A 26,702-nucleotide genomic window follows, 5' to 3' on the forward strand; every position below is an offset into this window, starting at 1 on the left:
GAAGTAAGTCAGACAAAGACAGACAAATACCGTATAATCTCTTTCATATGTGTAATCTAAAGAAAGCCAAACTTTCAGAAACAGAGAGTAGAATGATGGTTGCCAGAGGCTGGTGGTGGGGAAAAGAAAAATGCTGGTCACAGAGTACAAACCCCCAGTGATCAGATGAGTAAGTCCTGGGATCTACTGTACAGCATCGTGACCGAAGTTACTAATACTGTATTAAACACTTGAAAGCTGTTAAGACAGTAAATCTTAAATGTTCTCACCATCCCAAAATATCAAAACAAAACAAAAGGTAACTGTGTGAGGTGATGGAGGTGTTTGCTAGCTCTATGATAATCATTTTGCAATATATTTGTGTATCAAATCATCATGTTGAATGCCTTAAATTTATACAAAGTTATATATCAGTTTTATTTCAATAAAGCTGGTAAAAATAAAGACATATTTAACATTTTTTTCACACTTGGTCTCCAAAATCATCAATGTTCTTTACACTAACAGCACTTCTCAATTTGAATCAGCTACATTTTAAGAACTCAAGTGACAAATGGCTAGTTTTGGACAGCACAAATCTAAAAACGGCAAAAAGCAGAAGACACATACCTCTAACTTCCAAAGCCCATTCTAGAAAAAGTAATGGGAGACAAGATGGGATTGGGAGGGAGACAAACCATAAGTGACTCTTAATCTTATAAAACAAACTGAGGGTTGCTGGGGGGAGGGGGGTTAGGAGAAGTGGGGGGTGGGGTTATGGACATTGGGGAGGGTATATGCTTTGGTGAGTGCTGATTCACAGACCTGTACCCCTGGGGATAAAAATACATGTTTATAAAAAATTAAAAATTAAAAAAAAATGGTTAAAAAAAAAAGTAGTGGGAGAAACAAAACAAAAGAACAGCACTACTACGCCTGCAAAGAATTGCCATCCTCAGGGAAAAGCCCAGTTTATGGCTGGAGTTAGACATAAAGACACTGAACGTATATATACAGGAGATATTAGTGAGAATGAACCATGAATTTCAGAGGGTACCAACAGGGAGGGCATACATGGTCTAGGGCAAGTCATTTATTTTTGAATATGCCTACTATTCTCTCAAGAATGGAAGCCAGTCTCAGAGGCTAACAAGTTTTCTACTGGTTGTGATGTACCAAGGACTTAGTATTTATACTCTAAAGAAGTGTTATTATAATCTTATTAGCCCCATGGCTAATACAATATTTAATATTTAATTACTATAGAATATATTTTAAATATATTATGAATATTCACCTAAATATTTAATATTTAAATATAATACAAGAAAATATAATGCAATATTTTAAATATTCTATTATATTCCATTTGTGTACATATACACACAAGTGACCAACACATGCCTATTAGGCCATATTCTGTAATATATAAAATGTAAAATATCAACCTCTAACTGGTTTCTGTTTATTTCCTCCACTCAAGTCAGGGTATTTTCATGGACTTTATTTGCAAGCAAGGGAGAGTGTTGTGAGAATAGGGTTGCCTTTCATAGGCAATTCTATGTGGCAAAAGGCACCCTGAAACGCTGGATTAATAGATTAGAGATCTGACGATAATATGATACAGTCTTTCAAAAGCCGGGGAACCACATACAAGTTACTAACCTCACTGTGACTTAGGCAGCTCATCCATAAAGGTAAAGAACAGACCAGATTCATTAACATATTTTTAAAGATTCCTTTCACTTCCAACAGTCCACATGAGGCTCTCTGGTTTCCACTGTAACAGGTTAAATAAAAACCGTGTCTATTTTGTTTAGAAAAATAAATGAAAACCTTAACTTTGCATAATTTGCCTTAATAGAATCATGACAAGACTGGTTGAGGGATATATAACACTAAAAGGAGAAGCAATTTCATTTTTCTATTATAGCAGTAAAAACCTTTCAGTAAACAAAGGATATGCTTTTCTCCATTTGTCCTCAAAAAGACTTAGATACAGCATGCATGAAGTCTACAGCAGAGACAGTGGCTGTCAGCAGATTTTAATTACATTTACTTTCCATAAATTGAATTCCAGAGTTGCATAAATGGACAATTTCTTTATAGCTCTCCCTGATAAATAGGGTGACCATACAATTTACCATACAAACTGAGTGAGACACTTCTGAAAGTAAAAAAGGGACATTATATATAATTATACCAAGAATACAAGCATAAACCAAGACTATGCTATTTAAACCAAGACATATGTTTACCCTACTGTTTGAGAATTATAACTAACATCAGCCTACTCAACTTAACAAAAGTAAACACTAGGGGCTCAAAAATTTAGATGTTATTCTTATGCTTCCCTTAACTCAAAGATCTGTACTGTATTATTGTAAGGCTTGAATAGCATGAGATTCTTTGGTTCAATTGTTTGATGCTCTTATTTAAAGATGGAAAAGCCAACACAGGCCAGGAACGAAAAAGCTGGATCAAGATAGAGCAAAAACAATAAACTGGCTAAAAAATCAACAATGTCAAAATGTTTTAAGAAGCCTATAAAGGAATTCCAGTGATTGATATAAAGTACAATGAGCCACCAGGGAAATTAAAGACCACAGATTTCATGGTATCAGAAGAGAACTGTACTCACAAACACAGAATATACCTGGCTGAATGGCAGCTTGTGAAAATAAGACTAGAGGGATCCCATTTAAATTTCAACCAGGCTGAGTCACAGTTTAATGTAAGCTCCTTTGGGTGAGAAAGAAAAAAATGCCTCTTGCAATGGCAAGATAATGAGTCTTTCATTCACAGATGAGAAATCTAAGAAAATTAAGGTTAAGAGTGTGGTTAGTTTAAGCATTTTCAAAGGATGCCTACTTCCACTTTCTAAAAAAAGTGAATTTGTTTGAACGGAGTATTTTTTCCAACTTTGTCAAAGTGTATATATGTCATTAAGAAATGTCATTAATGTGTTTATACAAAACTTGTTTTTGAATGTGTTAGAGAAAAGTTTAAAAAAAAAAAAAGAGGAGGAAGGGACCTATTTATATCATTGGAAAGTGATCTATGAGGCCAAGCGTGTCTGCATTTCACAGAAAAACTACAAAGGCCCTGATACGGATCTGTACTAAGACTCCTGACTGCTATCAACCATAATCCCTGGTAAAAGTTCTATCATAAAAGCCCAGACAGCTCACTCTCTTGCTGATTATGGGGAACTTACTATGCCCTGTGCCTCTCTGGAGAGCTCAGTGGAGGGGACCCCAACCTCCTTGTGCAGATTGGAAGGATCTCTTGGGGGCAGAGGTCCTTGACACACCAGCGCCAAGTCAGCAAAGGAGGCAGCCAGGAGAACTGACCTGTCCCAGTAGGTTGTGTGTGTGTGTGGGGGGGGGGGGGGGGGTCCCTCCCTACTGGTGCATCCTCTGCTAGCTCACATGTACTTTCAGTATTGTCTACCCTTTGACATCTCAAACCAATGAGTTCTACCTTTCCCTCTAAATAATCAGAATGAAACCCTCTTCTCACTCTTAATCTGGCTTGCCCTAGGAGAGTGGACCCTGGAGAAGGTTCGCTCCCAAAGGGCTTCTCATGGGTCCCATCAGACTTCAACTACAGCATTACTGACAACATATCAGGATAATCTGCTTAACAAAGCATCTACCCCAGAGACCACACATTCTTAGAGTCAGAAACTGTCTCATTCAGTATGCATTTTTTTTAATACTCATGCATTTTTCAATACACAATACTTAGCAGAATACCTGGATCCACATAAAGGACTTTTGTCAGCTGAATGGTGAGCTAAACAGTTACAGTTTTTACCCTGTAACTCTTTGGCAAACAAGACCAAATCATCGTCAAGTGTAGACTTTGTCTATTTTATGGTTCCTATTCTCTCTATGGTTCCTATTTCTCAAACTCTTGATAGGGAAAATGACTAAAGAATTATTCTTCAAAGCATCCTGTAGTGGGCTCTTTTATTTGTGTCATTGTAATTTCTGTCCTTTAATTCAGCTTGCATACAACCATTATGCTGTTTCTCAAAATTATCTTATGGCTTTCCATTCAATATTCTTTAGTGGATTACCATCACATGTAGATCAAAATTCAAGTTCCTTGTCTAGAGATGAAGGATTCTCCATATGTGAACCACAAACTAACAATGACAACTGCCACAAAGTTTTCATCCTTAGGGCTCCTCCTACACACACTGTTTGAATTTTTCTTTGTTGACTCTCAGACTTGCCATTAAGAATGCCTAAAGCACTTTAATGTCAGGTACCCTGGTCAAGAGCAAGTAAAGGGCAGTGAGTGAGAGCTCATTCCCATAATAATGCGAGGCCTTGAACAAAGCTTTGAATTATTTTAGTTAAAACATTTCAAGTCTGATTTTACTAGCATTTCTATCTTTCCTCACAGATCTGTCCTGAGTACTAATATATCCTTGATTAACTGGACTATATAGGTTCAAGCCATATCAATGAGATCCCTGGGGATGAGACATCTTTTCCATACTGTGATATACACAAAAATGTGGAAATGGCTTATTTTTCCTTCCCAAGTAAATACACCAAGGGATAGCAAGAGCTAATTTTCATGTGTTCACATTTCTCTATATCAGGAAGTGAGTGCCAAGGAGAGTTGGATAGAATAAATAAACACACTAATGGATTTTTTTTTACATGATTTTATTCTATTAGCTCTGCTGAAAATTAAACTCTTTGAGGAGTCAGGAATATATTTATGAGGAAGTAAAATTACATAAAGTCACAGTTTGTATAAATAAGCACATGGATATTATAAATCTACTGGAGGTAACTACAGTCTCTAACCCTCTTGCATTATCAGGATACGAAGATATTTCTAGGGAAATGTATTCAACAAAGGTATTCCTTTTGAATTACTGGGGTCCTGAGAAATGGAAAAATCTTCTACTTGTGCTTTGGAACAGCCAGACTACCTTACATGGCATCTTCAACACAGCTGGTATTTAGTGTAAAATTAAAAATCAAAAGAACATTTATATCATATTCAGAAACAATCAGCTATTTGGAAGTAGAGTTTGAAAGGCTATTACAATTTGCATTATATAAGCTTTGTCCTCAGAAGCTAAATGATTGCTCAGTAGAGAATGAAAAAATTCCATTCTGCATTCTTGAACGTCCTGTTCAACACAGACCAGATACTTCTCACTCAAAGAACTCTCTAACATACATGTTTCCCTCTGGAAGCTGAGAATTTGAAAAAGCACTAAGCAGTCATTCTTGTCATTCTGTGGAAACTGGGACATGAACCTGTACCTACTTTCTTTAGTCGTTTTCACCTACTGAGCGAGGTGAGAAGAGAGATAATTGTCTAAACTTTTCTGCGAACAGACTGACTTCAGTACAAACTGCTTTGTTCCCGGATGATGAGTATTTCTGCACTGGCAGATCATTTTTTTTTTTTAAAGATTTTATTTATTTATTTGACAGACAGAGATCTGTCAAGTAGGCAGAGAGGCAGGCAGAGAGAGAGGAGGAAGCAGGAGCCCTGCTGAGCAGAGAGCCTGATGGGGGGCGATCCCAGAACCCCAGGATCATGACCTGAGCCAAAATCAGCGGCTTTAACCCACTGAGCCACCCAGGCGCCCCTGGCAGATCATTTCTTTCTTTCTTTCTTTTTTTTTTTTTTTTTAAAGATTTTATCTACTTATTTGACAGACAGAGATCACACGTAGGCAAAGAGGCGGGCAGAGAGAGAGAGGAGGAAGCAGGCTCCCCGCTGAGCAGAGAGCCCGATGCGGGGCTCGATCCCAGGACCCTGAGATCATGACCTGAGCCGAAGGCAGCGGCTTAACCCACTGAGCCACCCAGGCGCCCCAGGCAGATCATTTCTTAATAGCAATTATCCTCTCCTGCACCACTGGGATTCGTTTTTACACAACAATATTTCTTGCTTTGCTTCAACCATAAAAGAAGTCTTCGCTGAATATTCTTGTCCAAAGTGATAAATGAAACTCTTGGTTTCCATGTATAGATGGATTGGAGTTAGGTATCTGCAGTACTTTGAGTGCATTATTGTCCCAAAGTTTGGTGGTGTAAAACTCTCCTCATTTTTTATTGACCAGTTTACAACAGGCGGCTATCAGACTTGCTGTCGTGCAATCCTTAGGTTTTGCAATCTGGAGCTATATAAATAGTTTATGTTAATTATCCCCTTTCCACCTTCTGGGAGAATGGAGAACATTTTGATTGCAAATTCTGCACTTGGTCATTAACACTCTGGTTTCTAGATATGCATTCGACCATTTTATAATGCCAAATGAGAATGTTAAAACTGTTACTGCAGTGACATTAATTACTTAAAGCTTATTTTTTGCAATGTGAGTAAGTGCGCTTAACCTAATACATGTGCACAAAATAGCTGATCACCTCATCATCCTCCAGGTCACCTTAATGTTTTATATGCGATGCTATTATTTATTATTTTGTAAAATGTATTTCATATTCAAGAGCATCATAGTAAACTAAGTGTAATTTGGGATAAAACATTTGTTCAATAATAATTTCCTCTTTCTGAAATACTTTATTTATGTGAATGCTTCAAAAAATCAGACTACTTAGGGTCTATTTTATAAGCATCTAAAATATCCAGTAGAAATAGATGAGGAGACAGGATTAAAATGTAATCAGTGTACTTTGAATTCAGATACTATTTCCTAACATGTTCCAAAATTCTCGACCCAGTTGCTCGTACTGGAAATTACATAAATACACATATATGTGGAAGAGGAAAGGAGCTAAAATCACCTGACTTCTACCCTGGGCATCTGGATTTTAGTATGCCACGTGCCATCATGGAACCAGCTCATGGACCATGGAATGCTAAGCAGAACTGCTCTGGGAGAGCAGACGGTCAGGGAAAATAGAATGACATTTTCTACCTCTGGCCGCTAAGAGAGGAGAAGAATGGGAAGAGATACTACTCAACTTCCATCTTCGCCTCTGATTGAAATGGGACACCTGGGATACTTGTGCTCATCACCTACCACAAACAAGAATGTACTGCTATGTATACATTTCTCTTCTCCTAGTCACTTAATTAACTACCCCTGAAAATATACTGATCTGGTATGTACATCCCCGTGATAAGCAGTAACATCCTTTTAGTTCTTCAGTCATGACTTAAACTATATGCAAATCATTTTTTACAAGTATAGTTATTTTGGGGGCACCTGGGTGGCTCAGTCAGTTAAGCAGCTGCCTTCGGCTCAGGTCATGATCCCAGCGTCCTGGGATCGAGCCCCGCATCAGGCTTCCTGCTCGTTGGGGAGCTTGCTTCTCCCTCTCCCTCTCTCTGCTGCTCTGCCTACTTGTGATCTATCTCTCTCACTATCAAATAAATAAATAATATCTTTTAAAAAAATACAAATAGTTTTTAAAATTATTTTACTATTTACTATTTTACTATTTTATTTACTATTTTTACGACTGTGGACAATCACAGTCATAGATGTAGGTATGACCACGTATGTCTCACTAAGGGATTTGCAGAATAAGGAGAAATTTTTCAATCCACTATGCAATTTCAGGATATTCCATTGTATGTGTGTTTTTCTTACGGAAGTCCTCAAGAGTTTCCTTCTCCTGTCTGCAGTTTCTGCATTTTCGCAATGCAGTAATTCAAAATAAAACAGTCATTTTCGTGGAAGGTCAGCATGTCTTCTGCAGAGGAGCATCATACCAAGCATATCTGCAATTCTCTGCATTAATAAGAGATTTTATCTGGCAAGTGAGTCATCCAACAGAGATTCCTGGTAAGCAGATAAACTTAACCCTTGTCCCGGGGCCTATAAAAGCTCACTGCTCCTCTGGCAGGGATGGATTAGGATGCCACAGCCGCTGAGGCAGTAAGCTTTTTATATCCGTAGCAACAGCTCCCGAGTCACTTCAAAGCACTGGGTATATCTATTTTCTCTTGTTACACAGCACTATAAAAAAGATTGCTGGTCTCTAAGAAGAAGGAAAAACAGAGATGTGAGTTTCTCTTTTGAAGGCTTCTCCAAAATGATGTAGGAAACAGCCTGCTGCTTCACTCAATGTCCAGAACACTTTCCTTCTCTTTCCTTCCTTCCTTGTCTGATACTTCACTTGCACAGCATTTGTTCCAGAACCTGAATATGTAAGTAGTTACTCTGGCACTTGACAAGAAAACAATGCTGGTTACATACTTAAAAAGAAGAGGTGTTTTGTGAAGACATAGTCAAATATAGCTGAATATGTCTACATGCACACTTTCTAAAAATTCATAAAAATTATTAATTTAAGTTTACAGCATTGCTTTGAGGTGGAGTTAATTTAAGTTTACAACATTGCTTTGAGGTGGAGAGGCAGAGGCCAGAAGGTAGAGAAAGCTGGCCGCTAAGTCCTGCAAGACCTCAGCTATCCAGCAGATGTTGGAAGTGAATGGCACTGCTTTCAGTATTATTTCAAAGAAGTTGGCAAGATTTATTCTTGTCAAGCTCACAATGTTACTGGCTTATGAGACAAGCTCTACGTGTTTTCATTTTTTAGCTCTCAACTTTTGCAAGTAACTTAGAAAAAGCAGCAAGATCTAGAAGATACCAATTAACAAAATGTAAAGAAGGCATTACATACACCATTTTTAATTACTCACCACACATATGTCCTCCCCTACCCTTACAGTGAAGAGAAAAGGGCACCTGGGTGGGTCAGTGGGTTAAAGCCTCTGCCTTCAGCTCAGGTCGTGATCTCCGGGTGCTAGAGGTGAGCCCCGAATCAGGCTCTCTGCTCAGCAGGGAGCCTGCTCCCCCCACCCCCTGCCTGCCTCTCTGCCTACTTGTGATCTCTGTCTGTCAAATAAATAAATAATTTTTTTTTTAAAAATGAAGAGAAAACCAAAGTATAAATGACTGAATAATAGCTCCATGTCCTGCCAAATCCCCCCAATTTTCAATTATAATGGAACAAGAGCTGGAGCAGTAGAATAAGCCTCATTAAAGTAGGTCGCTTAATATAATTTACCAACATTCGATAACAAGGATTTGCTTAAAGAGGATTCTTCCATATCCATGCACATTCACTCATTCGGTAAATATCTGTGAGTGCCCACCGTGTGCCAGGTGTTGTCGTAGGTCCTGGGAATGTTGCAGAGAAGGAACACGTACAGTTACCTGTCCACATGACATTTATGTTTCTGTGAATGGAGATGTAACAGAAACAAACTTCCTAAACGGCAGGTGGTGACAGTTGTGATGGAGAAGGCCCCGCAGACGAGGGGAGGAGGACTGCTGAGTCGAGCAATGGGAGAGGAGGCAGGGTGAGGGGCCTGATTCAGAAAGGGAGGTCACCGAAGGCCTCATGGATTCGAGCCGCGATTTCCTTTGAAAAACGATTATATTATCCCATTTTCTCCAATGAAAAGTTAAAGGTAAAACAGAGAAGAGTTCTATATAAACAATTTACTAAAAAAAAGTTGACTCGTTTCTGCAGAGGCATGCTACAGCATTTACTGTAGTCTGAGTTATTTTGTGGTTATATGTGCATCTGTGTCCTCCATTAGACTGCAGGGTCGGGGCCATGAGCTCAGTCACCTAACCAAATATAACGACGGTCTCAAACGTCACTGTGCAAACGTTTGTGAAAGCAATTGGGAGAAGATCCTCAGTAGCTTTGACAGTATGTCTGAAGGGAGGAAGTCTGCTGTTGCAACGCTAGACTCTAAATACACCCCTCCGTGAGTGTGAGGCCCACAGTGGCTATCACAGGATTAGGTAAGTCAGAGCATGTCCCATTTTCTTGCTGCGCCAAAGGCAAGGTGCAAACAACAGTAAGCTAGGTTGTGCAACTCACCTCCCTACTGGATTGCATTACTAAGCACACAAATATCATTCTCACCAGTTCCCTGGGAATAAGGAAAGTTGAAGGCATCCCCTGAGAAACATTTCACTATGTAAGGAGTCCTCCATTCATTTCAAGTGAAATCAGAATATGTCCAAAACAATAGTATGGGATGTCCATGAACCTGGGATATAAACTTTAACTCATTTTAAATAAACACTGTCTAGGGGCACCTGTGTGGCTCATTGGGTTAAGCCTCTGCCTATAGCTCAGGTCATAATCTCAGGGTCCTGGGATCGAGCCCCATGTCCAGCTCTCTGCTCGGCGGGGAGCCTACCTCCAGCTCTCCCTCTGCCTGCCTCTTTGAATACTTCTGATCTCTCTCTCTCTCTCTGTCAAATAAATAAATAAAATCTGAAAAAAAAGTAAAAATACACATTTTTAAAAAATAAATAAAAATAAAACACTGTCTAATTCTAAAGCCATAATTCTCTATGAAATTTATTATAAAATCAAAAAAGTAAATATATTTATATTGTATTTTGTGAAATACATAAAATTTAATCTTATAAAATAAATATAATTAACATAATTACATATAAATTATATATCTTCTATAATTAACAAAATATATGATATAAATATATGAGTACATTATATAAAATATGTTACAGATTACAAGACTTAAAATATACAACAATATATGACTATTAATACTATAGCTGTTATATTTTTATTAAGGATTTTATGGAAGGCAATGAAGTGCTTTGCCTCATAACCTGCTGGTATAATTAGATTCTTATTCTGATTTTGCAGAAAGACCACTCTCTTACACCATACACAAAAATAAATTCAAGACAGATGAAAGACCTAAATGTGACACATGAAGCCATCAAAATCCTAGAGAACACAGGCAGCAACCTCTTTTGGCCTCAGCCATACCGACTTCTTACTAGACATACGGTGGGACATAAGTAAAACAAAAGCAAAAATGAACTATTGGGACTTCATCTAGATAAAAAGCTTCAACACAGTGAAGAAAATAATCAACAAAACTAAAAGGCAACCTACAGAATGGAAGAAGATACTTGCAAATGACATATGTGATAAAGGGTTAGTATCTATGAAGAACTTAAACTCAACACCCAAAAAACCAGTAATCCAGTTAAGAAATGGGCAAAAGACATGAATATACATTCTTCCTAAGAAGACATACAAATGGCTAAGAGACACATGAAAAGATGCTCAATATCACTCGTTGTCAGGGAAATATAAATCAAAGCTACAATGAGATACCATCTTATGCCTGTCAGAATGGCTAAAATTAATAAGTCAGGAAACAACAGATGTTGGCGAGGATGTGGAGAAAGGGAAACCCTCTTAGACTGTTGGTGGGAATGCAAGCTGTTGCAGCCCCTTTGGAAATACAATATGGTGGTTCCTCAAAAAGTTAAAAATAGAATTACCTTATGATCCAGCAATTGTGCTATTAGGTATTTGCCCAAAGGATACAAAACAGATTCAAAGGGGCACATGCACCCCAATGTTCCTAATGTCTACAGCAACATTATCAACAATAGTGAACTACGGAGAAAGCCCAAATGTCTATTAGCTGATGAATGGGAAAAGATGTGTGTGTGTGTGTGTGTATAATACAATGGAATTTTACTCAGCCATCAAAGAATAAAATTTTGCAATTCGCAACATGGGTGGAGCTAAAGTGTATTATGCTAAGTGAAATAAGTCAGTCTGAGAAAGACAAATACCATATGATTTCACTCATATGTAGAATTTAAGAAACAAAATAGATGAATATAGGGGAAGGAAGTTAAAAAAAAAGAGAGAGGAGGAGGCAAACCATTAAAAACTTTTTAACTATAGGAAACAAACTGAGGATTGCTGGAGGGGAGGTGGCCTTGGTGGGAGGGGCGTTAAATAGATGATGGGCATTAAGGAGGGGATTTGGTATGATGGACACTGGGAGTTATATTTAAGTGATGGATCATTAAATTTTATACCTGAAACTAATATTATATGTTAACTAACTAGAATTTAAAGAAAAACTTGAACAAAAAAACCACAATGCACTGGAAACAACTCTTTTAATAATAAACATATTTATTATCACAATTGGTAGGCACAACTGGAATGATAAGTCATCTAAATACATGCTGCAGGAAAATTAATAGGATATCAAGAATGCTAATAAGAAGATCCCTGCAGGGCGCCTGGGTGGCTCAGTCAGTTAGGCGGCTGCCTTCAGCTCAGGTCATGATCCCAGGATCCTGGGATCAAGCCCCACATTGGGCTCCCTGCTCCACGGGAAGTCTGCTTCTCTCTCTCTCCCACTCCCCCTACTTCTGTTCTCTCTCTAGTTGTATCTCTCTCTGTGTCAAATAAATAAATAAAATCTTTAAAAAAAATTTTTTTTCTAAAAAAAGAAAATGGGACTCTGTGAGAAGGATGCAGAATTTTCTTTTAGATACTGAAATGAAGTTCTGGCTTTCCAGTCAGAAGTCACAAATAAGCTTGGAGTTCTGGATGACTGTATAAATGAGCAAGTTAACAGCACAGAAGTGGGAGAGAATATCCCTCTAGGAAGAGTCAGGTGAAAACGAAGGCGGTGATGGAGACCAAGGTAAACAGGACAGGAACGAGCAGGGTTCCTCCTTCTGGAGCCAACCCTGAGAAAATTCTATCGAATGCTAGTTATCTTTGATTAAATCCTACCCTTCTTTGATGTCCTGGGAAACTGGGCAGTTCGAGGACCTGGGCTGTTATCACAGTTTAAAGATCATCAAGTTTCCAGCTAAGATTTTCAAGCAGACATAGTTTTCACATGAAACAGCTGCCAAAATATGCAACAGAGACTCACAAGTTGAGACTTTTTGAGGAAACACTTTAAAGGTCAAAGAGTTCATAGAAAGGTATTTGGATTTGCCTAAGTGCTAAGAAGTACTTGCGTTTTTGTTCTGTAGGACTGAGTCTTCTCACAAGATCACACCACCTGATTGTCAGAGTATACTGGAAACAGGGAGCATCTTTTTTGTTCTTCTTCAAGTAAGCCTCTTATTTTGGAATAATTCCAGGCTTAGTGAAAAGTCACCAAGATAGTACAGGGATTACACCCTTCACCCAGGCTCGGCCAGCACTAACATTTTCTGTAACCACGTATTCCACCCAAGACTGACACCAACATACTGTCAGGATTTCTTCTCCCTCCTGTGGTTCTTGGTCACGCCACTTCAAAGAATGAAGAGGGAGACCAGGCGGAGTGGTGGGTAGCAGAGCAAGGTTTACTGAATGACAAGGAAGAAACGGTACAAAGCTCCCAAAGAGGGAGGGAACCCAAGAGGGTTGCCACAGGAGTTTCTAAATCTAGGAGGTTTTATGGGCTTGTTATCGGGCTTTTCTAATCTGATTAACCCTCCCTGTGCCTGTCATCCAATCAGGCTTTTGCCATGGAGGACTCCTTCCAGGATGGTGTAAAATCCTTTGAAGGGTGGATTCCCCTTAGCACTGGGGCGCCTTGTCCCTGACTACCTAACTTCCAACTAACCTTCTCGGATACTATCAGTAACTAAACTCTAGGCTTTGTTCCCGTTCTGCCAGTTTTCCGCTAATGCCCTGTTCCAGTTCATGGACAAATCAGAACACCCTCAGCATTTAGTTTCATGTCTCTTTCATCTCCTCTGGTCTGTGACAGTTTTTTGATCTCTTCTTATCTGTCATGACCCTGAAAACACTGGTCAGGTATTCGGGAGAATATTCAATTTGACTTTCTCTGATTTCTTTTCAAAGATGAAACTGGGATTATGGGTTTTAGGGAAGAACTTCCAAGTGCCCTTAGCACCCTTGCTGTGATCAAGAGGGGCATGTGTTATCATCAGGAATTTTCGCTGACATTGTTTGATTACCTGATTAAGGTGGTATCTGCCAAGTCTCTCTCCTGTGAAGCTAGCTGTCATCCCTTTCCAGAATACACACTGACACACACAACAGATGTATTAAATTCTACTTTAGAGGAGACTGGAAGCTTGCCGAACACACGGGTCCATCAGAGAAGACGGTACTGAAGACCCCAGAGACCCTTGGAAGACATTTCTCAGAGCACTATCATGGTTCCTCCCACAACCCTATGAGTCAGAGCTCATTACAGTGATATGAGTAATTATTCCAATCAGATACAGTCTTAATTGTCCTCTGCAAGTGAGAAGCAACAGATATTTAGTATGGACATACAACAAAGCCATTAGTCCATTACAAAACAGTAATATTGATAATTTGTGGACATAAATCAATATTCTAAAACTCATAGCATTTGCAGATGTCTAAACATAATTTATCTGAGACATACCATGTAGGAATTAAATAGAAAGACTATCTAATATTCTAACCTAATCTCAATAGTCAAGAACTCCAATTCAGACATAATGCATAGAAACTATTCTAATACATACAAGTCACTATCCAATCCAATAACTGCTCAGGCTATTGAAATAATTTTTAAAAACTTAATATGTAATAATCCCATAGTCTTTATATAGTATTTAATTGTAATTATTGATATTTGTATGTATAAAATTTAGGCATTTGCTCTTATTCATATAGTACTGTTTCAGCAGCCTACCTTATTTGATTGAAAAACTGATTAAGAAAATAATATGGTACAAGGGGGATAAAATGCATTAAAGTTCCAGCAAATAAAACTAGCATGCATTTAAATCTGTACAACCAACAGTGTGCAATTAATGATAGCTTTTCTGCCCAAATTTTGTCTAATGTTAAATCTGCATTTAAAACCTCAGAGACTACTGGGGATTGCCCTTCCTGGGGGGCAGAGGGTGACCCCAACAATACCCCAACCCCTACATGCATAGGTCTCCACGAGCACGGCAGCCGTCCCCTCCAGTGGTGCACCCATGGCCACCCACGACTACTACCAGTGCCGCCTGGGCTCCACGGCCAGTAACAGCTCCTGCAAAAGTGCAGAGTATGCTGGCGAAACCATCCCTCACCACTTGGGTCTCCCCAAGGCTGACCTAGGTCACTGGTGGGCAAACTTCTTTGGGAAGTCCACTCTCCCAATCAGGGCTACAGTGTCGGAGTCCCCAGAATGCTCAGAGTCTCCTCAGGCTCCAGTGGCAAGATCACCTGTGACTTGGTTCTAGAAGCCGTGAGGAAGCAGCCTGGTGGCCGGGCAACCAGCCACCCTGAGTGGCCACGGCCAGGATTCGGGAGGTACTGGTCACATGAGAGCCCCTCCCCTCCCTTCCCTGTAGACTAGGCAGGCTGCCCGAAGAAGCAGAAGCAGTTGGGTTCTCTCATATCAAAATAGCAAAACACCAAAACGGAAGTTGAGAGAATCCCAGTCTTTACCATCCAAGCCACGAGCAAACCTTCCTCACACCCTGGAACTGTGTTTCTTGCACCAAGTGGAAAATAAACTCCAAGCAGCCAGTAAATAAATAAATAAATAAATAAATAAATATTTTTTTAAAATCTCAGGGATTGAAATAATGAATTCTATCATCATATAACAGTAGGAAATATTCCAAATTGTATTTTATAAGGCCTGCTATTCTCAGGGCCTTACAGTCTACATTTGTTTCCTGCTTCTTCCTAAACAACATGCATCTTACATTTTTAGAAAGCTGGAGAAATAGCTCATAATGTTTGCCACCGAATTCAAAGGTTTAGATCTCAAGTATGCATCACGACATCAGAAAATATATGTGCTCTTTGAAGATCCAGTCATATCAGATGGCATCCTGATAATGTATTATTCATGACTCAGTTACAGATAAATAATGTGGTAACATGAAAGCAAAGCATTAAAAAGTCACATGTATGGGTGAACCCTTTTGCAAAAGAATAAAAGTTGAGGGTAAACAGGTTTAAAATAGGTAAGTAAATAAATAAATGTAGTGATTTAGGGAAATTTTAGAAAATTAATCACATGTTCTGGATAGTAAGCTCCTTTAGGATAAGGACAGACTAATTCAAATTCTGTAAAGTTCTAAGATGTTACATAGTACAGTTTCTTAGCATATTAAATATTACTTTATCTCATAATTAACATTTTAAAGTATATGTTAGAAAGGTAAAATCTTACTAAGAAATATAGATACTTTGATGACAAATTCCTGTTTATAATTTATAAGAGTAAGCAGAAAAACAGAAACGTATGATAATTTAATAGGGCATTAGTTGGAGAAGTATAAAATATTTTCCTATACAGTTGAGTGCATTTTAAGTAGAAATTGTGAACAGCCCTCATCTCACGATGATCTTACTTGGGGTAGGAGCATCTTTTATTATTTTCCTTGCTAATTTTTCTAATTTCGCTTTTCTCTTGCTGTGACATTAAATCAAATGAAACACTGTACCTCCAGGTTAAATGTAGAGTTGAGTGGAAGCTCAAAGATACTCTATTTCATCAGAGTTACTGTAACCTAAAGGTTATATTAATGAGACCACGCGGTTTTCATTGTGAGACATGGAGCCGTCCATTTATCCAATAGACACTTCTTAGAACACCGAACTAATCACCCTGCTGTCCATCTTAAAACTCTTCAAACTCCCTGCCATTTGTTCACTGAAGAGCTATCCATCTCCCTGAGTACCGAGTATCTATCCCAGAACGCTCTTCTTCCCTCTGCCATGCAACCCGTTCATGATGTCTCAGCCTTCTCTGAGAAGCCTTTCCCCTACCCGTGCTGTGTTCCACTCTCCTGTGCATTCCCACAGTGCACAACACACACTCGGCAGTCACAAAGCACCTCTTTAGACACAAGGTGCTGCTGTTCAGACGTGAACAAGACAGATAGATCTGTCCTAGCTTTGCGGGCTATATGGTCAGGCTGGGAAGAAAGGCTTCCAGTAAACAATTAGAAATAACCACCACAAGTACGGGAAGTGTTCAGAGTGCCTTGGGGGAGAACAAAGGAGCTACCGACATATAAAGAGGCAGAAACTAACCTGGAGGGACGGAGAAGAGGAGACCTCCTTAACAACCTCACCGATTTTGCCGTGTGGGACAGGCAAAGAGAAGGAAAAATTTTGAAAAATATTCAAATGATGGGCAAAAAAAATCTACGTAGAGGAGAGGACACCTCAAGGCAGAGAACGAGAGGGAGTAGGTTATCTTTTCCGAACAAAGAGAAAAAGTAGTGCAAGATGAAGCTGGAGAATGTGTTGAGCCTACATCATGCCAAAAGCCCGAGGCAGCTGTGGAAGTGCACTGCTGCTTTTCCCCCAGAAAGAACTTGCTAGGGCTGTGAGGGGGGCGGCTGACGGTCATGGCCCCATGGCAACTGCAGGATGCAGCCACCAAGGCCACAACCTTCCCTGAGAGCTTCCAGCCCATGACTAACCACAACAGGACGAGGAGGGTCTGGTCCTTTCTGCTCAGAGCAAGATTGTTCTAAAAGTCTTGATCCAATCTTCCCTATTGGATTATCCAAGATCTTACCAGATTGGTTTCCCAGATGATATATACACCTAATGCCTGATTGCCCTCTTCCCTCAGTTTGAGACTCTCTCTGAATTTCAGTGTTAAGTTTGAGATATGATTATTTATCTTCAGACTTAATGACCAAATATTGTATTACAGAACAGATACTACCAATTTGACATATATAATTGCATTCCCAGCTTTCAATAATTTCAGTGTTGGTCCTAGGAAAACTGAAACACCAGTTGTGAAGAATTTATCATTTCTTTTCTAAAAAACTCAAAATCAGCTATGTCTGGATGAAGCAGATAACTCTCAATGGGCTGTGTTCTGTTTTTGTTAAACAAATATTTAATTACAGCAATTTATTGCTGGAAATAGCACAATACATTTGGTATTGTTCAAGCTACAACAGAGATGGGAAATGTTCACTCAATTACTTTTGTTCCGTTTGTACAATGTGCTACTTGTCAATTAGGATAATAAACAAGGCTTGTCTTCAAAGACAGAAACGTAGCAGACTCTTCTCTGAGTTCAAGTTGATCATATTTTGCTTATGTAAGAGTTTGCAATGATGACTCATGGACAAAGATAGGCCACATTTGCTTGTTTTGCCCTCATAATATTTAAACACACATATAAAAAGAAAAGACATACAGGTCTTCATGGAAATGATGAATGAGAGATGAAAAGTTGCTACTCATATCAGGCCAAGAATGAGTTTCAGTAACTTTACATAAGGTCCACTTTACCCATTTTGTGACTTCACCATTATAAGGTATTTGAATCTTTGACCTCTGATTTAAGTGCACACATTAACACTGTGGGCAGCTAAGAACAGATTTATCCAATATACAGGAAAAATATGACAGCCAAAACACTGGCACAAGAGTTACCACTTCAGAGGAGTAAAAACTTTAAACAGGGTCTTTGACTCTTAACCACTAAAAAGGTACGTATCTTACCTGTAGGTGTTTTTCTTCTATCTTTTTTTGGAGAAGTTCAAGACACTTGGTGAAGTCAGTGTGGTCTTGGTCAGGTGTTGAAATAATCTCACATCCCTATGTGTTTAAATTAAGAGAAAAGGTAAGAATATATAATGATGTCAGCCTTATAATGAACAAGATCAAACACTATAAAACTAAAGACAAGGTACCAATAGATATAGTCTATTATGCCTACATTATACCCCGATCATTAGTACCATCATCTTTTTTATTTCACATAAGAAGACATCTCAGAAATGGTGTTAGAATATCACAATAATGGTCTGATTATGACAATCATTTTATTAAACAAAAGTGTAGATTTATACTACATTAATGGTCTCTTTAAGAATCACTGCTGTGATGACATTAGAGATAAACATAAGGACTCTGGTACAAGTATTATAAAATATATTCACAGTAAAATCACCTGAAGTTAAAGTGAAACTTTTTCTTTTTCCGTTTTTTTATTTTTAAGATTTTATTTATTTATTTGACAGACAGAGATCACAGGTAGGCAGAGAGGCAGGTGGGGTGGGGCGGAGGGGGGCAGGCTCCTTGCTGAGCAGAGAGCCTGAAGCGGAGCTCAATCCCAGGACCTTAAGATCATGACCTGAGCCAAAGGCAGAGGCTTTAACCCACTGAGACATCCAGGCGCCCCCAAATGAAACTATTTCTAAAAAATAAATGTGAATTTAAGCAGCCCTCCTAAGTTTACTTACATGAATGGAAAAACTTTTGGAACTAATGATAAAACTACATTTTAAGTAAAATCAACTCAGCTCTTATATGAAATTCCTTTGCAGCACCTTTCTTACCCAAAATAAAAAGAAGCATGAAGAGCTACACCTGCATAAATATGTCTCTTGGATTACCTTTTGGACATAATGAAGTGAATTTATATGGTCTTTGCCTCTTCTACACCAGATACCTTACAGTGAGTGAAAAACCAGGATTCTATTTACGACTATGCAGCCACAACAGTGCCAGCTTGTTGGCACTCCTGGACTTCGACAGCTAGAGTAACAGTATTTCTGAAATGACACCTTATCCTCCACTGTCTTGCAAAGGCAAAGGCATGTAAAACCAGAATGCGGGACTTGAGACTTCTTAATTCCCAAATGTAACAATTCGTGGTCTCTCATAAACAGCTGAGTAAGGGGAAGTTTAATATAATCCAGTATATAAAGTTGCCATTCAAAGAGTTTTCAAGGATACAAAACACCCATACTGTCTCCTAAATTATTCCAAGAACTGTTCTCAGTAGATTTAGCAGTTCTTCTTTAACTTCAAGGTCTCTGTAAATGTGTCAAGCTCAACCTGGGCTTCATTCATTTATGACTACTGTCCTACAAGGTGATGATCAATGAAAAAATTAATTTCTCATCATTCAGAAATATACTATGCCCTAAAAGATATATGTCATTTTTACAAAATCATTGACATGTACTTTTCTGATCCTCAGAGTGCACTGAAATTTACTATGGTCACCAAGCAAGGGCATAAAGAAGTTGATTCGTCTCAGGTTAACATACTCTTAGAAGAAAGACATAAGCATATGCCAGAACCTGCAGGGAAATTATCAGGGCTGAGGAGATTAAACTGTCACCAAACCAAAAACAAACAAACAAACAAACCATTATACTGAAAGCTTGCTGAGGACAGGAATTACGTTTCATGCATTACTATTTCTAGCGCATGGCACCAGTCTGCTATCTGGTAAGTAATAACAATAAATGTTTAACTGATATTATTGAGGAATAAAAATGTATGTTGGCAAAGGCGTAGGAGAGCATGGTATCTTACTACTAATTACTGCATTTTTAACAATGGGAAATCACTTTTGTCTTTTTAGGCTGACAATATAAATAATCACTCCAGCAAAAGGAAACAAAATGAGAAAGTCAAATAGAAATAGCGATAATACAACAGATGATTAACAGACCATTATGTTCACAGTTATCGTCACAGAATCAACACAGATCCACAGGAAAAAATTATAGTGAATGAGAACCCAAGAAATAATCTAGTCCCACTATAATATTTTGTAGATTAAGGAAATCAAAGTGAGAAATTTAAATTGATTTGCTAAGACATGGACAGGTGGGTGCAACATTGTCACATCTAGAAATCTTTATGATTTAGATCTAGGATCTAAGGATCTAGGAATCCTTTACTCTTAATGATGTGGAAATAAATACCTAGATAACCTGATGCAAAAAGGTCAGATAACATCTCCAGAGTTGGTACCCTGAGAATGGTATCAAGTCAGGCTATGAGCTCTTCCAAAACATATGAGCAAGGCTTTACCTCATCAATTTAAGACAGACACACATAAGAGTGTAAGTCAGGACATGGGAACAGATTACCAGAACTGAAAAATGCAGACTGTATCTAAACCAAGAACTTCTAGAAACTCTGAGGTGTTTATCAGCCATCCAGAGCTTCTTGGAATTGTCATGAGTCCACATGATTCTAATCTCATCACAGACGGAGAAGGAATTCACTGGAAGTGCAAACAGCCCCAACAGCCCTCACCAGGCAGCTTACAACAGCTAGAAAGGAGACTGGCAAAACAAAGCATTAGCCAAAGTGCAATACCAGGCCTTTGGCCAACTGAAGATGTCTTGTTTTCTGGGTCTTATGGTAACATTAATATCTAAAAGGGGGGGAGGCGCCTGGGTGGCTCAGTGGGTTGAGCTTCTGCCTTTGGCTTGGGTCATGATCCCAGGGTCCTGGGATCGAGCCCCACGTCGGGCTCTCTGCTCAGCGGGGAGCCTGCTTCCTCCTCTCTCTCTGCCTGCCTCTCTGCCTGCTTGTCATCTCTCTCTCTGTCAAATAAATAAATTAAAAAAAAAAAAAGATCTAAAAGAGGGGAAATATGAAGCCAAAAAGAAACTATCAACATCCTGCAGACAAGGAAAAATGCAGAAATGCTCTAAAGTAGCAAGTGACGCTCATCTATTATATATTAATATCTATTTAGAATTATTTATGATATAGAGTAAGACTCCATTTGTTAGAGTCAGAAGCCTTGGGTACTGTGAAGAATTCTGTGAAGAATTACTGTGGATTAGATGCTTAAAAAACAAAACAAAAACTCACACTGATCTAAGATTTAGCAGATATAAAAGCTAAGAAATTTAGAGTATATCACTCTAATAATAATACATGGTTTTTAATATTAGCTTTCTAACAGATGTATGTATATTTAAGAATACACAGAAACCTTCCAAAATATAAACTACAAAACTCCCTAAACCACATTTAACAAACCAATGTTCAAGTGGAAACTTTTGGTTCAACTACTACTGTCTGATTTTCCTTAGTTGCTTGGAATGTATTTTTTAGGATACAAATTATTCTTTTATGAGCCAGCAGGTGGCTCCAATCTCATTCTATGCACTTGCCTTATGAAGTTTTTGTCCTTATACAAATAGAAATTTAAATAGTTTGATTCTAATAATAAGTTCCCTTTATGGACAACCACTTTTTCAAGCTGGATTATTATTTAATATTGCATTTTTAATAATTTTGTTTTATACTAGAATTCAAAAGGAAAAGATTTGGATTGATGTCACAAATTTTAGTCTGTGTAAATGTCAAGGCTATTCTAATTTTGTTCTAACCTTCTGAAGATGAGGAACCACAATGCCCACCCTATGTCCTCCAAACCATAACCAAACATAAAAGGAAAAGCAAGAAAAACTAAGTTCAAACTAGTTTAAAAATTCTGTTCCAGTGTGTCGAACTGACCACAGATTTCCTCATCAGGTCTTTCTCATTCCCTGAATCAAAACCAGGAAAAGGCATATGAAAAGTTAATTATAAATCAATTCCCAGAGGCCCAGTCAACTACTTTTTAGGAGCTTACTAGTTGTTTATTCCTTTATTAAACTGTACTGTGTACAGAGGAAGTAGGAATCTACCAAACACCAATGGCCCAGTGGTATAAATAAAAACATGAATATCATAATTAGTGAACATGTCAAATAGAAATATGTGTATGTCTGAGTGTAGGAAAGACAGCCAGTTAAGGGGAGGCTCCTTTTCTTCCTCTTTCCATACTAAGAAACTCCCAGCCATGCTTCACCACTATCCAGTAAGTGCCTGAAAGGAAGTCAGTCTTCTATTCTTCCCTAAGTTGCTCCTTTCTTTTTGATGGGTAGTGGGGACAGTGTGGGCATGTGAAATCCCATTTTGGTTTCGGGGCTGAACTACACTCTACAGAAAAGCCAACTGCAATACAGTGCAATGAGACACTCGGAAAATGAGCGATTAGCTTCTCCTCCATAGAGGTATAATAAACATCAAAATACTGCACTGTTGAGAATCATATTATAATAGAAAATATGCATTAAGAAAATGAAATAGTTTATAATATCAAGGAAATACCATGAGTTCATATTAAAATAACAGGTGCCCTAAGGTCCAGGAAATCAAAATTTAAAAACAGATATAAAAGGTGCAGAAAGATGCAGAAAAGTTACAAATAAGGTAAATTAATCCTATGGTCAACATGATAAATTAGCAGATTGGAGGAGACTGAAGACAAAAAAGAAGCAAACGTACTAAAGTTAACAGAAGTAGAACTTTACAACACACAAGGAAGTGTGCTCAGACAGCAAATGAACCAAAGTGGAACAAATCAGATAGACATATACACTGGCAAAAATGGCCATCTATGAAAATCCTTTTCTGCTAGTTTGGGAATGCATGATCTCCAGTCAAAAAGAGAAGAATCAATGTTCCTTGAGTATTGGGAAACTAACATCGGCATCACAGTTGCTAGGACGATACCAAGGCATGTCAAGCACTCAACAGAAGTTTGATGGATAGAAGAATGATGGATAGATTAAAAGCATCTCTCTCCTCATGGCACTAATGGTATGCTTCTCTAAAATATACACAGGGATAAGCCTTAGACAATGAATCTAACACAGAAAAGCAGCACTGTCATTATTTTTTCAAAGGTATGCTACTGCTGCCATAAGAAACTTTTGTATTAGGGCATGACTAATACAGATTCTTAAAGTGGCGATGAATACTAGTGCTTCATATGCAATTAAACAAATTAAAATCTAACAATGTTATCAAAGTTAACATCCAATGAGAGAACAAGAACCACCCATGTACATAGAGGCTAACAAACGAAGCACTATGCAGTACTACATAAATAATTCAGAATATCTTTGAATGAATTGTAATTCATTTCTTAAGACCAATGACAAGGAATCAAACTGACATCAAGGAACTAATAAAAATTTAGCAAAAAAGAGTTTTCAGGATATGCCCTAGAATGACAATAGCTCACTTCAATTTCTAGTAGTGCTAGCATCTATGGTCATAGCAAACACAAAAATGTGTGTAATATGTGTAATGCATGATCCTAATCACAGTAAAATCACAAATCACCTAAAACAGGGTTAGGGATGCCTAAGTGGCTCAGGGTTACATGTCTGACTCTTGATTACAGTCACGAAATCAGGGTCATGATCTTAAGGTCATAAGATTTAGCCCCACATTGGGCACTAGGCATGGAGCACGTCTGAAATTCCCCTCTCCATGTGCCCCTACCCTTACCCTGATTCATCACTGACTTATTTAAAAAAAAAAAAAAAAAAAAAAAAAAGGTTTAGTTCAGTGTGGCACACTTACATTTTTAAAAAAGAAAAAATGTTTAAACAACAAGGGTTATGCTAAATGCTTAGATTAACCAATTCAACGTATTATTACGATATCCAATTTCATTATTTTATAAACTATTAATAGCCTACTTTGAATATTAAAATATTTTATTCAAATGACCAAATAATTTTATTATGTAACTTGTTATATCTACTTAACTACTATTAAATTATTAACCAAGCTATGAGCTTTAAGCCATAGCCTCATGAAGGTGTACACTGTGCCCTCTGTTCACTACTGCATCCCCGGTACCACAACCCAACACAGTAAATGGCAAGTAGGAAACATTTAGTAATGAATCAAGTCTCTTATAAAGGCCTGAGATCAATCATCACTTAGACGAGGATGAGCAGAGTTTTCTGCAAAGGAGCAGACAGGAGCTCTTTCAGGAGGTGCAGGCCATAGGGCCTGTGTCCCAACTATTCACGCTTCCTTTGTGTCATAAAAGCATCGATAGGTAATACAGAAATAACTAGGAATATGTGTTCCAATAAAACTGAAAATTGGAGGTCAGAGAATTGTCACATGCCATAAAACATTCTTCTTCTTTAGATTTTTTTCCACCAAATATTTAAAAATTTAAAAACACTTCTTAGCTTGCCAGTTATAGAAAAGCACAATGGGGCAGATCTGGCCCATGGGCTGAAGTTTACCAACCGATCCCTGACCCAAGCCCACAGTAAGTTTTTGTGATTACAGCCAAACCCTGTACATATGTGAGAAATTCAATAGAAGGGAAAAGATTCCGCCCTTTATTTATTTATTTATTTTTTAAGATTTTATTTATTCATTTGACAGACAGAGATCACAAGTAGGCAGAGAGGCAGGCAGGGAGAGGAGGAAGCAGGCCCCCCACTGAGCAGAGAGCCCGATGTGGGGCTCGATCCCAGGACCCTGAGACCATGACCTGAGCCAAAGGCAGAGGATTAACCCTCTGAGCCACCCAGCTCAGCCCTTTAAAGGAACCTCTGTGCACCTCGTTTTCCTTGTCTGTAATGGAACTAATCTGCCAACTAACATGGAGACGGAGGTTCCACGAGCTAGTGCACATGAGGCTCCCCGCCCAACGAGGAACTCTGCAGATACTCATCTTGGCACCCTTGAAGATTCTCCAGAAACATCAGAGGCTACAGTCAGACCACCTCACATCAACGATTACTAGAGTAAGCAACATATTGTTAATATTCTCCCAAGAACTTTGTGTGCTGCTAACTTAACTATTTTTGAATTTAGTGACAACTCAAAGAAATTATTACAAGGCAATGAGTGTCAACCTAACAGCCAAAACCAATGCAGAAGTCTTTAGACTGTCGTTGTCAATGACTTCATCTACCATCTGCCAATAACTTAATATAAGTTAATGAGTTTTTACATTTAGCGCACACAAAACCTATCAGGTTATATTATGCTGACTCCTCTAAAACTCTTTAATGGGAAAGAAAACAGATCCTTTTGAAAAAAATTATAGTACCATATCAGTTGTTATTTCATGCACTATATCCACAGAGAGACTGGGTCTCATTAAAACAAGAGGCAAGGAGTGAAGTCTGGTGAAAGCATTCCCAAACCCGCTGTTAGCTGACTCATTGTAGCTGAAGTCATTTGGTGCCCATCCATCTACCCAGGACAAGAAAGGACTTGTGCAAATTACCCTGAAGAGATTTTATGGGGCTCTGAGACTTCTGCTGTAACTTTATGGCCTGAGTTTATAAGGTTAAGAATTCAGAAGTGTTATTTCCTCCTAGGTACCACATGCACACCGATTCTGAATATTTATTTGGAGGGCTTGCATATAGTCTCTCACCTCGCATAATTAAATGCAGTATGTATGTAGCTATAAAATCGAAGATGCTTTTCAATAACCTAAGATTTTTCCTAATAAAATGTAACCTAATTCGTTGGAAAATCAGAGAATTTTAAAACTATGTTAAAATTAGAATCTTAATATTGTAATCTGCTGATAATTAACTGTCTTCCTCATTAAATTAATAACACCTATAACTGCTATTTGAGTACACCATTTGTTACAGGAGAGGTTAGTCACTTTACAAGAGTTATGTTCTTGCATCCCCACAATACCCTTATAAGGTAAGTGTCATGATCACATTTAAGATACACAGACTCAAGTTTGGAGAGATTAAATAACTTGCCCAAGATCACACAACTGCTGAGGCCATTCTATGTGATCTGAAGCCCATACTGTTAACTAATCATACTTTGTACTCAACCCTGCTTAATTAAACTTTGGGTATTTTGGCAGATTGAAGCAGAAAAATGCCTTTATAATTTGTTCTGAACCTTGATTTAGTTGGTTTTCTCCAGTTTTAAGTACCTGAAAATCCTTTAGCTCTTCAAAGACATGACTCCTACCTGACCCCATGCTGTTTCCGTAGTTAGCCCAAGGTATAAAAACCTCAGCGTGGCAAATGGGCACTAAATGCTTAGCTCTCTTGCTCTCCTTCTTTTCTGCTTTCCTAACTTACAATGTTATCACAATATTTATCATTATATTCATGAAAATTCTGCTATTTAACTTACCATTATGCTCAATAGCTCAGTCTGTAAGTATTTCTTTTGGCTTATTTTTCTTAGAATCAGAGAAAATGAAATTACCAGGAAAATAATAAGAAAATTATTTATGATCTTTGATATATGTTGACGGGTGCTTTCTAGGAAGGATGAAAAATTCCATATTCCCACTCGTAGTAGAGGAGGGTAAAGAGTTTCTTAAAATATAACAGTAAGGAAGATGAT

The 26,702-nt window shown here is 38.2% G+C and overlaps 1 protein-coding gene across 2 annotated transcripts in view; it reads right to left on the bottom strand.

Annotated features, from left to right (window-relative positions):
• Positions 1–26,702, bottom strand: part of TPK1 (thiamin pyrophosphokinase 1) — a 351,662-nt gene that overhangs the window by 140,502 nt on the left and 184,458 nt on the right. For both annotated transcript variants that reach the window (XM_059172147.1, XM_059172146.1), the window contains exon 6: positions 18,240–18,335. In XM_059172147.1, the coding sequence (XP_059028130.1) occupies positions 18,240–18,335 (96 nt within the window). The remainder of the gene's footprint in view (positions 1–18,239; positions 18,336–26,702) is intronic.

The sequence above is a fragment of the Mustela lutreola genome, chromosome 4, assembly GCF_030435805.1.
Source record: "Mustela lutreola isolate mMusLut2 chromosome 4, mMusLut2.pri, whole genome shotgun sequence".
NCBI lineage: Eukaryota > Metazoa > Chordata > Mammalia > Carnivora > Mustelidae > Mustela > Mustela lutreola.